Source organism: Dipteris shenzhenensis, chromosome 18, assembly GCF_047967505.1.
Source record: "Dipteris shenzhenensis isolate YYH24624 ecotype China chromosome 18, Dip_SZ_1.0, whole genome shotgun sequence".
In the NCBI taxonomy this organism is placed as follows: domain Eukaryota; kingdom Viridiplantae; phylum Streptophyta; class Polypodiopsida; order Gleicheniales; family Dipteridaceae; genus Dipteris; species Dipteris shenzhenensis.
The window spans coordinates 55,411,195-55,424,695 of record NC_141613.1 but is presented as its reverse complement, the minus strand read 5'-3'; the positions used below and the strand labels follow the sequence as shown (position 1 = coordinate 55,424,695).

General features: G+C 45.1%; 1 protein-coding gene across 3 annotated transcripts in view; it reads right to left on the bottom strand.

Moving 5' to 3' along the window:
- The window catches only part of LOC147891446 (uncharacterized), a 69,296-nt gene that overhangs the window by 22,872 nt on the left and 32,923 nt on the right, over positions 1-13,501 (bottom strand). For all 3 annotated transcript variants that reach the window (XM_087389763.1, XM_087389762.1, XM_087389761.1), the window contains 2 exons: positions 11,636-11,709; positions 11,315-11,464 (listed from right to left, as the gene is read on the bottom strand). In XM_087389763.1, the coding sequence (XP_087245889.1) occupies positions 11,315-11,464; positions 11,636-11,709 (224 nt within the window). The remainder of the gene's footprint in view (positions 1-11,314; positions 11,465-11,635; positions 11,710-13,501) is intronic.

Sequence of the window (13,501 nt, the reverse complement as noted above, 5' to 3'; positions counted from 1 at the left end):
TAAGACTGTTGCTCCTCTGAGCTGGTCAAGCACATCATCTATGCGTGGTATCGGAAATCTATTATTGATGGTCATCTTATTTAATGCGCGGTAATCAATACACATTCGAAAAGAACCATCTTTCTTCTGTACTAAAAGCACCGGTGAGCAAAAAGAAGATGAGCTGGGCTGAATCAACCCTTTGGACTGCAAGTCCTGCACCTGAGCCATAATCTCCTCTCTCTAAGTCGCACTGACTCTATAAGGTGGTCTATTTGGTGGCTCACTACCAGGCATTAACTCTATCCGATGATCTTCTAGTCTCTCTAGGGTTAACTCTGAAACCGGCCCTCAGTTTCCTAAAGGGCAGTAGACTATAACTTGCATTGCATATTCATTACTCACAGCCAAATTGCATCATCTCCAACCACTTAAATTTAAACAATACCACTTAAAAACAACTGAAGAAATAACTGGATGGAGGCTAGAGTGCCCCTGCTCAATGAAATCAAGTACAAGACACCACACTGGCCCCAAACACTTGGCGCCCCTTCCGGTATTTATTTATTTCTTTAGGAATGAAATTGGTACATACAACAAGGGCTCATCCTTGTGCTCTGCCCCACGGGCAAGTCCACTGTCCAAGCCAAACCTTGGCTATAAACTGCATTCCATCCTAGTGCACACACTAGCACCCAAGTGCCAAGGCAAAGCTAAGGCATTCACCATTTGTCCATGACCAACTGTAAAAGTATCCAAGCATTCCACAAAGTCTGTAACCAATTGTTAATGACCAGGCATCCAGACACTTCCCAAAAATCTCCAAATGCAATCACATGAAAAGGATAGCGACAAGAGAACTCAAACCAGCTTCAACTGACTTCAATCCAGCTCCGAAACACCTCCAGAAGCAACACATCGAGCGGTGAGGCTAGCAGGAGTAACAGGCAGTTAGGAGAGGGGAAGGAAGAGAGGGATTACGAGCTGGAATCAGAGAGAGAGAGAAAAGAGCAAGAGGATCACGGGCAGGAAAGAGAAGCTTAGCAGGCCGTACAGCAAGGGAAAGGGGCCGCACAACAGTGAATAAGCATCCGTACAGCAGCCTTTGGAATCCGTGCAGCAGCAGCAGCAGCATTAATGACGTCCGTACAGCCAGCAAATAAACGCCCATACAGCCAGCAAAATCACTCGTACTAGCAGGAAAATCATCCGTACACTCCGCCTTGGATCCCGTACAACAGCACATGAAAAATCCATACAATCAGCCTAAAAAAGCGTGCATCTGTCTGTACAGCCAGCAATAAAGACCTCATACAACAACGTTGAAAGGACCATACAGCAAGTACATACTCCTTCAATGCAGTTCCTGCAGTCCGTACGGCTCCATACAGCCGTACGGACTGCCTCGAGATGTGTGCAGGCCAAGAAATGCAAGGAGTCAAGTCTTCCCTGGAATTCGTACGACGTGCCCCTTCACCTCGGGATGCGTGAAGAAAGAATAATCCAAATAGAAAACGTACGTTGGCCTTGGAAGGAGAGAAACGTATGCATGAGGGAATGCCACGTGGCCCCCTCATTAAAGCTCTAACCCTTGCAAACCAATGGAACATTGGTTTGCCCCTCACATTAAAATCCTCACCCCTTCTAACCAATGAAACATTGGTTTCCTTGGGCCTAACTTTAAGACCCCACTAAACCTTGCCTTGCCCCTAGCAAGTAGGCCTAGTGTGTGCACCTAGGGACTTCTGGGAAGTGTCTCTTCCCCTGGGCTAGCCCCCTAAGCCAAAGTAAGTCACGGTTCATAACTTCACGTCCCCGTGACATACCCTCCTCTTGAAACAGCGAACTATCAAGTTTGCTGCTATAAACATAAACCACCAGCAATGATGATATGGTCTAGGAGAGCATGCGTGTCCATCCATATATCAATGCATCATCCATGTGGAGTGACTAGTACACTCATCATAGAAGTCCCGTAGCACATGTATTGTCAGCAAACAATACCTCGGGTGAGACATACAGTGTCACCAAGCGACTTCTAGACATCGTGAGCCTGTCTGTTGACAAGGGGGTGGAGGACCCCTCTTGAGCATCAGGCAATGCTCTAGACCTATGCTCTGCTGAGCCTGAAGGAGCTACAACCGAAGTCAGCTCAAAGCACAACAACTGAGTGGACTACACCACTCTGAGTGAAATATGCTAGTTCACTCGCCTCCAATAACTTGAACCACATACACATCACAATGATGGATCCTAGGAACATAGATCCTGGTACTCGAAATCCGTTCAGACTTGCATCACCGCAAGCTGAATCGGGTCAGCCGATCTATGCTAGACTTGGATCCTTGTCTCATGGTTCAAATCAAAAACCAACTAGCATGTACTAAATGGATTTACTGCTCGAGCCATGCCGGGCAACAAGAGCATCCAAAACAGGCATGTGATACATGGATGTGCTGCTCTAGCCATGCCGGGCAACAAGAGCAATCCAACAGTAACAAGGACTACCTATTCTGCAATTTACCATTCAGCCTAGAAGAGGAGACTCTCCATCTTCTGATTGATACAAAAACCAACAAAACTAGCAGGGAAGAACCATCCTGCAAATTACCATGCAAAGCTAGCAGGGAATAAACATCCTGCAAATAACAAAACAGCCTAGAAAGAGGAGACTCTCCAATTCTGGCTGTTACAATTGTTCATACCAATATTACTGCTTTTTACCAAAGGAAAACAAATCTCCTAGCGCACGTGGCTGTCCTTTTTCGCTTCTTGTGCTCCCATAGGTTGTTTCCGTTTACGATTGGGGCAATCTTTGGCCTGATGGCCCTCTTCTTTGCAAAGGAAACACTTTCCAGCTTCAAATAGGGCTTGCCGTTCCTCAAGAGACAATCTCTGTTTGGTACTGGGCTTACTATTAGGTCGCTGGTCCACATCAAACTTGACTTTGGTTGTCTTGGCAAATTTCCTTTTCGTGAAAGAGTCATCCTACTGCTTACCTTTGAATCCTGGAGTCATCCCTTGCATGAGAGCATAGGCTGTAGTAGCATTCTCAATCAGCTGAGAGATGTTGGAGACCTTTGTCTTGGTGCAATAGTCACGAAGCTCCTTTGGCAGCCCACAACAATACTTTTCCACCTGCTCAGACAATGATACGGTCCTATACGAGCTGACTGGCAATAAGGCCTCCCAGAACTTTTTGTTATACTCTTTAAGATTCTTAGAGTTTGCGGAATCCAGCTTATGCCATGCTGTCATTATATCCACTTCAAAAGTGGTGGTGAGCCAAGCAGATGAGAAAACTTGCTTGAACTCAATCCAAGTGTTAGGGGCTTTACCCTGCAAAAGCAAATCGGTCCACCATTGGAGTGTGTTACCCTTCAAGAAGGTGGCTGCCTTTCGTACCTTGGAAGACTCTGTGAAATGACCACCAGAATAGGCAGCATCAAACTGTTGCAATGTCAAAGCCTTCAATCTATCCTGCATTCCATTGAAGGTTTCAAACTTCACAGCTGCCCCTCCCTCCTTATAATCTTTCAGTTTACCTTTGGGAGTAAGATTATCATAAACTGGGGGCTGTAAATATGGTGGAGGCATCGTGGATCCCATATTCTGTACCATATCGCCTGTACCCATGGTGGGGTTGACCATTCCAGATCCCATTCCTTGCATCTGTGGCACACTCCAAGTGTTGCTTATCATTCATGGCATCCCTGTCTGCATACCAAGCTGCATCCCTATGTTTGCATACATCATATTGGCATTTGCAGGGGGCATTCCACCCTCCATATGCTGCTGCAAATTCTGCATTCCTGGCTGGAAACTACCCAAGTATGTACCAGGCATACCAAGCCCTTCGGTGGGCTGTCCCACCATTGACTGAAAAACCGATCCTCCGCCAAAATATCATGGATGCTTCATGGGCTGAGGAAGGACTTGCTGTCCTTGATTAACTGAATGAAAAGTATTGACATTACCCGCTACAGGGGTGACTGTGGGCATCTCTGGTGGCTGTCTACTGAAAGATACATGCCTCTGAGTCTTCTTATGTTTTGTCTGCTTCTTCTCAGCTGTCTTTTTGCTTCCAGGGGGAGCATTACCACCAGGATAAGCGTGCATAATCTCCAAGAAAGTCTGTTGCAGCTGTGACAGGGCTCCCACTGCACTTTGCATTTGTAACTGAAAAAGGGCATTGGGATCAAGCTCCTCTGCCTCATCTAACTCGTCCTACGAATCCTCAGTGGCATGCTCCTCTGCCTCATCTAACTCGTCCTGTGAATCCTCAGTGGCATGCTCAGGAGAAACATGCTGTACCTCATCATTTTGCTCTTCTTCACCCTCACTGGTGTTGTGCTCCTTCTCAAAGCTGTCTGCTTCCTGCTCAGAGATAGTCAGTGATCTCTCGCAGTGCAACATGATTGTTGATGATATGGCTATAACAAAAATGCAATGGGGCTTTCTTCACCCAACACTCCCAGGGCTCACCTTTGTAGGAAGATGGTGATATCCCGGCAATGGAACCACTGAAACCGGCCGTCAGTTTCCTAAAGGGCAGTAGACTATAACTTGCATTGCATATTCATTACTCACAGCCACATTGCATCATCTCCAACCACTTAACTTCAAACAATACCACTTAGAAACAACTGGAGAAATAACTGGATGGAGTCTAGAGTGCCCCTACTCAATGAAATCATGTACAAGACACCACACTGGCCCCAAACACTTGGCGCCCCTTCCGGTATTTATATATTTCTTTAGGAATGAAATTGGTACATACAACAAGGGCTCATCCTTCTGCTTTGCCCCACCGGCAAGTCCACTGTCCAAGCCAAACCTTGGCTATAAACTGCATTCCATCCTAGTGCACACACTAGCACCCAAGTGCCAAGGCAAAGCTAAGGCATTCACCATTTGTCCATGACCAACTGTAAAAGTATCCAAGCATTCCACAAAGTCTGTAACCAACTGTTAATGACCAGGCATCCACACACTTCCCAAAATTATCCAAATGCAATCACATGAAAAGGATAGCGACAAGAGAACTCAAACCAGCTTCAACTGACTTCAATCCAGCTTCTAAACACCTCCAGAAGCAACACATCCAGCAGTGAGGCTAGCAGGAGTAACAGGGAGCTAGGAGAGGGGAAGGAAGAGAGGGATTACGAGCTGGAATCAGAGAGAGAGAAAAGAGCAAGAGGATCACGGGCAGGAAAGAGAAGCTGAGCAGGCCGTACAGCAAGGGAAAGGGGCCGCACAACAGTGAATAAGCGTCCATACAGCAGCCTTTGGAATCCGTGCAGCCGCAGCAGCATTAATGACGTCCGTACAGCCAGCAAATAAACGCCCATACAGCCAGCAAAATCACTCGTACTAGCAGGAAAATCATCCGTACAGTCCGCCTTGGATCCCGTACAACAGCACGTGAAAAGTCCATACAATCAGCCTAGAAAAGCGTGCATCTGTCCGTACAGCCAGCAATAAAGACCTCATACAACAGCGTTGAAAGGACCGTACAGCAAGTACATACTCCTTCAATGCAGTTCCTGCAGTCCGTACAACCGTACGGACTGCCTCGAGATGTGTGCAGGCCAAGAAATGCAAGGAGTCAAGTCTTCCCTGGAATTCGTACGGCGTGCCCCTTCACCTCGGGATGCATGAAGAAAGGATAATCCAAATGGAAAACGTACGTTGGCCTTGGAAGGAGAGGAAGAGGGTAGGTATGCATGACGGAATGCCACGTGGCCCCCTCATTAAAGCTCTAACCCTTGCAAACCAATGGAGCATTGGTTTGCCCCTCACATTAAAATCCTAACCCCTTCTAACCAATGAAACATTGGTTTCCTTGGGCCTAACTTTAAGACCCCACTAAACCTTGCCTTGCCCCTAGCAAGTAGGCCTAGTGTGTGCACCTAGGGACTTCTGGGAAGTGTCTCTTCCCCTGGGCTAGCCCCCTAAGCCAAAGTAAGTCACGGTTCATAACTTCATGTCCCCGTGACAAACTCCCCTGGCAAAGCATCTGAAAAACAATCTTTAAAGTTCACAAGAAACTGAAATTTACCAGTGTCTGCATCATTCATTTCAGCATGCATATCATTTTCTTTTTCTTTTATAAAAACCATGTACGCGAAGATTGCAAACTTTATTGCTTTACCGCATGTAACATCAGATACAAAGGGAATAGTTGTCCCTTTATTCCTGGCAACTAAACGCTGGTTTTTCCCTCTATGGATAAAACTCAGCATCCTCTCAGGGTATTCTATCTTTACTTCCTTTCAATAGAACCACGGTGTACCAAGCACAACATCATGCTGCTTGAGAGGAGAAATTAAGAAGTCCTCCTGATCTATATAACTATGTATGCAAATGGTCCATCTCCTGAGGTAATCAGGGAGGACAATGATGTACTTGTTGCCCTTAGCGGAATCAAGAAAGGGACTGGTAAGATCATACGCCACGAGCTCAAAAGGCCGAGAAGCAGAGATGGATTGCATTTGTCCGGCGGGATTTAGAGAGGGATTCTTGAAAGCTTGGCAAAGGGGGCAAAATGATGCAGTGAAAGACGCATGCGAGGCCAATAATATTTAGCTTGTAATTTTGTGAATTGGGCTGGGATGAACGGACGAGGTTGAAAAGGAGGCTTACGGTAGAAAAGGACATTATCGATGAGCATGAGGTCAAGGGGTGTGGGTAGAATCGAAGGAGCAGGCAACGGAGTGTGGGATGCCACAAGGAGAGAAGCAGCATGCTGAACTACCGAGACATAAGATTGAGAAAGAGCATTAGCGACTTCATTGTCCTTGCCCGGTCGATAGAAGATAGAGAAAGAGTACTCTTGAAATAGCAACATCGAATGTGCAAGGCAGCCATGGAGACGTTTGCGATTAAGAAGGCATGTAAGTGTTGTATGGTCAGTCTGGACCTCAAACATGATACCATGCAAATAAACATGTAATTTAGAGATAGCCCAAACCACCCCTAAACATTCTAACTCAGTGACCGTGTACTGAACTTGGGGCCTGAAAGTGAGTGACTGATGTAGAAGATAGGTCGCCAGTGACCTTTGTTGTCCGGTTGGAGAAGAACGGCACCCAACCCATCCCTGGGCGTGTTTGTTCGTAATAGGAAAGTTTTCTGTAGATCCGGATGTCGAAGCAAATCATCTTCTTGGAGGAGAGTGTGAATCCGATCCAATGCTTGTTGACATGCATTGGTCCAGTGGAATTTGGATTGCTTGACTAGTAGTCGGCACAAAGGTACAAGGAGCCGAAAGGACGGCTAATTCAAGCATGAATCGGGAGCAAATGTCGCCATGCCATTGAATCTTTGACGGTTTGTGGTACAGGAAATCGCCTGATAGCCTAGATGTTTAGAGGGTTTGGTCGGATGCCATCATTGGAGATGATGAAACCCAGGTATTTCAATTCAGATTGGGCCCATTTGCATTTGGCAGGATTGAGTCACAACTGCAAGTTGTACTGTTGAAGGAGCTGTAAAACTTGCTCACGGATGGCTTTATGGTCGTCCCAGGTTTTAGTATAAATCAAAACGTCATCAAGTTGAACCAAAACAACTTCTTGAACAATTAAATCGTGCAACACAAAATTCATTAACCGATGGAACGTACCGGGAGCATTTTTCAAGCCAAACGGCATGACATTGAAGTGGTAAAGGCCAAATGGAGTGCGAAAGGCCGTCTTTTCACCGTGCTCAGGCTTCTGGGGAATCTGCCCGTACCCGGACTTGAGATCCAAGGTGGTGAAATATTTTGAATGGGCCAAAGAGTTGAGTATTTGTCACAAACAGTTTCAACATTGAGTAGCTGTTGTAGTAGTTAAGACCAAGCCGGCAAAGATGGTTGTCGAATCTAGGACTGTTGAAGAAGATCTTGATGAACTGAGTGGGCGACATGTGTGTTATTGGTGCTATTCTCGAATATACCATGGTATCGACGTCGCATTGCCTAGACGAAGAGATTGCATTCTGAAATCAACAATGGCCTGATGTTGTGGTAACTAGTCGCAGCCAAGGCTGATGGGGAAGATTTGATCTCGAAGCACAGTAGTGGAGGTCAAAAAAGTAGAGCCACCATGGTAAGTTGGATGTCCGCACCAAAGACGAAAACTGTTGTCGCCACATTATCACCGGAGAATAGAGTGGGATCTTGAGATCTTGAACAAAGATTGGTACGAGGTGGTGAGCAAGCTACCAGAATCGACCATCAAAAGGATGGGTTGCTTTCGGATCAATGCTTGTACGACAAAGGCGACGGGAGGAGGTCAAGCGACTTCTGGATTCAAGGCCTCCTTCCGAGCTTGAATTCCTGAAACCATGGAATCTGCGGAAGTGTCCACTTGTGCATTCTGAATGGGTTGGAGAAGACAACAGTGCTTCTTCAAATGGCCGTATCAATTATAGCCAAAACATCATGGTCTTCCATTGTGGGCTCGATCATGGTCTTCCATTGTGGGCTCGATCAAGAAGACGTTTGTCACCAGATGGAGAAGCTCAAGGTCGAAATGGGGGCTTTTGTAAGCTTTTTGAGTGTGGTCAATTTCCATGGCCATTGGACCAGCAACATACATGGGAATTGGAAGCAATGGGGGAGCAGCTAGCACTTTCGTCCCCGACTTCCCAAAGGAAAATTCAATCTGCTGAGCCACAAGCAATTCTTATTAAAGTTTTTTGGGGCCCTGGTCTTGAGGACAAACTGAAATATCAAGGCGAACACACGGCCATAAGAAAAACAACTTCAAATCATATTCGGGTCTACCCGTAGCAGCAAATGAGTGAGTTTGGCCCCAAACTGAGAGACGGTGTCGGTCTTTTGGCTGAGCTCTTGGAGCCGTGTGAGAGCATCGTTCAACGAATCGGTATTGCCAAACGCAGTTGTCAAGGCGTGACATAGATGGGGCCAGGAGTGCTTGACATTGTCATCTAGCTGGTGATACCAAGCTGCTGCAAGGCCTTGAAAAGAAGGCTTGATCTCTTCAACTTTCTCAGCATCTGTCCACCGATGATAGTCAACTAGATTGGAGAAGTGATCAAGCCACATGTAAATATCTTCATCGGACGAGCCACTATAAGGCTTTGGGCGAACCTTGGAATCATGACCGGCGGGATACACTTTGTTGGTCATCACGTGGGCGGTAAGATAGGCCACATGAACATTTGATTGAATCAGTTCAGACAATAGTGTGGCCAGGACATCATTCAAAAGAGGACGATGAGGGGATTGTTGTTCTTGAGCCTGGGGTTCCCCATGCACCATGCAAAGTTGTGGCATGCCAAGTTTGGGCATGTAAACTTTGCGGGTCTTATGTTTTTGCAGAAATTTCAGATGGTGGATGCCTCCTTTGGAAACTCCTCCCAAGCATATGTGTGAGGGCTGTATTCTTGGAAATATGCATATGTTCTCCTTTCCTAAGGATGATGCAGTCCGAACAGCAAAGACATGCAGCTCATTTACACAATCTCTTGGGGGTCATTTCTATTTTGTCAATTATAAGGATGACTTCAAAAGATTCACTTTGGTGTTTGCACTCACGCAAAAATCAAAAGAGTTCATTGTGTTGCATTTTTAGTTTCTACATCCACCTCTCCCATGCACGATGCAAAGTTGGGGCATGCCAAGTTTGGGCATGTAAACTTTGTGGGTCTTATGTTTTTGCAAAAATTTCAGATGGTTGATGCCTCCTTTGGTGTAAACTACTCGGTGCTTTCTATCAATTCAGACAACGGATTTTGCAGAGGCGTTTGAATGAGATGATTGCGAGTTGCCAAACACATATACTTGAACTTAAGAGTTTGCAATTAAGCTGGAACTAAGACTTATACAGCTTAAACACAAAGTGACATCATTGGAAAATGCAATATGATTGAGGGGCCAAGACGGGGCCCCCCCCCTTATCCAGGCTCACTTTATTCTTGAAAATGGAGATACAAGACCAAGGTGCAATGCACCTTCCAAACTGATGAACTCGGTGAAAACCTAGTACCTAGATACAAGACTCAAGAGCATATGTACAAGGTAGACAACAAAAAGGAGGACTCCAAGCTCAGGTTTCAACTCTTGGCTTGCCCAATCCACAAGGAAGAAGCCTGCAACAATCACCACTTATATCCAACATTAGAGGCAAGCACTAGTTTCTAGAAAGATAGTAGAAACAACATGAAATAGTGCTGTAAATGAGATAAACTTGATAATATAGGCTCCCTTCGTGACTTGACCCTTTTGTAGATGAAGTCCTTGATGCCTCTGAAGCTACCTTGGGTGGGGAGAGTGTGGAAATGGGGCTGGAATGAGAACAGCTTAGAAAAACAGCATGTAGGCTAGAGAGAGAAAGCTTTTATGGAGTGATAGCTGTAGAGAGAGAGTGCCAATGCTGATCCCAAGGGAGGGGATGTAAGAGAGGAGCTGCTGCTATTCCAGAGAAGCACAGAAAGGCAGATTTCTGCAAGGGGAATGTGCTGGAACAGTAGAGAGAGAAATTCTGCAGTAGAGAGAGAAAGACTGCAGCAGGAGAGAGAAAGGGGCTGTGGCTGCTCCAGGCTAGGAGAAGGAGAGAGGATGCTGCTGCTGTTCCAGTGGAAGATTCTCATTCCAGTGGATGGTGAAGAGCTTGACTATAGTCCCTCTGCCATGTCAGATATCAACACCATATACCTAGATGAATCCGAGAACATTCCCAAACTCATCCTTTAAAAACACAACATAGTGCAGTTTCAATCTCATGATAGTCACTCACAAGGTTGAAAACCATAAACTCCATCATGCACAGCAGGGACTAGCTACTATGACATCCCCACTGACGTCATTAGCGCCCAACAGTGGGTGTAAGATATCAACACCATGTCATCAGCATACAACAAGATAGATTTGAGTAGATGTTCCAATGTCAATCCACGGCCTCTACGTGTGTTCAGCAAATAAGCCACCTCATCACTATAGAGACCAAGGAGGGTAGACGATAAGGGACATCCCTATTTCATTCCAACAGGGCTACTAACCTTCGCTCACAACCCCTGTGCAGTAAACATTGTGCCAATGACTCTCTCATACAAAGCCATGACCACCCAAATGACATCGTGTGCAATACAGTGAAGCTCTCACAGCGTAGCTTAACTCCTGAAATTAGCACTACAAATTGAAATTTTAGCATTAGAAACAGGATGGTGCGTCTATCAGGACAGAGAAATCGACATGAACATGCTGTTGCCAGTTGGAGTTGAACACAGTACTACATACTGACATTTTAACACTGGAATGGTGCTCTCAAATGCATTTTTAAAATATATATACCTAGAACAAATACGTCTAAAAGAACATACTAACCCATCAAGAGGAATCGCAGGTAGACAGCAAGTCAGTAAGTGCCAGGATGGTTTCAATAATCGTCCACTCAAACTCGTGACCACAGCTCCCGGTCCCCCAACCCATGCTAGACACAAGGACAAGAAATTGTATATCACCCAGGCTTCATATCTGCACCAAAACCACAAGTTAGTACAGCATCTTTCAAGAATTATGCTTCCCTGAAAACACCCCCCAGCAATGATTTACTTTTTCCAAGTATCAAAAAATGATAAATCACAAAGGCTTGTACCCTAATCCCTTAATGCATGGCAACAAGAATTAAAAAGTGATGAAGCTTACATGTCACGTATTGAACTGAAGTAAATAGACTTTTCTCTCATTACAAGAGAGAAGAAAGACATCATGGCATAAACCTGCAATTAAAAGTATCAAATCATCCCAATTAAAAATATGTCATTTACCATGACAACAAACACTCCCAAAACAAAATGAAAGCTACAAACATCATATGTCCCAAATGATACTGTCATGTTGCGCAACGCTGTGTTCTTACCTTTCATTTAAAATCAATCCTTTCGGTACTCTACACAGCATTACAACCACGACAACTCATGTATTTTCCAATCTACATAAAAGAACATAGAGAAACTCCAAAAAAGTTTTACCACTTCTTCATGCAAGAGTTCTAAAAAGGGGACACTGAGCATTCCGAAAATGGACCATATAAGGAAGACTCCAGCCAGCCTGCTACGCTCCCGATCTACTGCTCTAAATTTTTGTGACCCTACTCCAGGGTCAAGCATACCCTCACACAAGCATAGAGATAACTTTCATTAATGATCAACTAGTTGGCACACTGATTAATGATGAACTAGTTGGCACACTCTCTACATACATGGGCACAAGAATGTCCAGTGCTCAATAGCCCACAAATGCACGAGGTTGATGTATAAGGGGATGAAGGAATGGAGGAATAGAAAGAACAGTAAACACTCAACAATAACTTGAAGCCTGATACAGCAGATACGGAGGACTCAACCCCGTAGCTCGGGCTGGAGGGACTCCATAACAATCAGCCTGAGTTTGAACCAGTCTGAGAGACATCACTTGTTTGGGGCCTTAGAGCTTGTACTCAAGATGATCATCTCAAGAAAGAATCCTCTAGATTATACACTTGTGAATCTGTCTCTGTTATGACATCTCATATTTAACAAAAGACCATCTACTGACATTGTACATGTCTAGATGGTGTTACAAACTTGAAATGTGGCATGAGTTTGTAACACCCAATAGCACATCAGCATACTTCCTGACAAACAAAGTACAACAGCATATGCTACTCATCCAATAACTAGGTTCTAGGCTCTAAAAGATGTCAAGTATGACTTGGGACTTCGTGATTAGACTCCTCGATGATATTATACAATTAGCATGTGACAACAAATGTGGCATCCTACGTTGGCAAGACCCACGGCTACATTTAATATACCATCACAATACTAGAATATATCCACACGAATGAAAGCACAATGTGAGAGAGAGAGAGAGAGAGAGAGAGAAGTAGAAGAAGTAGAAGTAGAATTTATTAGCATCCTCAGGGGGCCAAAAAATGACCCATGGGACCCGTCTCGATACAATGTAAAAAAAGTGGACCCGTCTCGATACAATGTAAAAAGAGTCTCCTCAAGGAGAGGGGTCAGGAGTCTAAGAGTTCCTGACGACAGGTAAAAAGACGAGTGACAAAAGATCCCAATGCTGCCGGAGAGGCAGTGAAGAGAACTGATGTCAATTGAGCGGACTCCCCCAGTATCTGCTGGTAGTCCTCCCTGATATGTGCATATCGGGGGCACTGTAGAGCTACATGTGCCTCCGTCTCAACTATCTGCATGTCACAAAGGGTACAGACTCTAGCATGTCTGGGCTGGTGTATCCAAGCTCCCTGCTCAATGGCAAATGTATGAGATCTGGTACGGAACCTGGCGATGTTTCTGCGATATAGAAGGGGGATAGGTGTGCTAATATAAGACTGAGCATGAGTCTCTATGGACATGTATGTAGACCAACATGTGGGATTTATGTTGTCCTGGTAATATTCCAGCTTTACCCTCTTTTCACTTGTCAACCAGTGATTTCGCAAAGTGCTCAGTAAAGACAGTTGAAACTCTTGCATGTTGACCTTTTCAGGCGGCATGGTCAAATATGTTT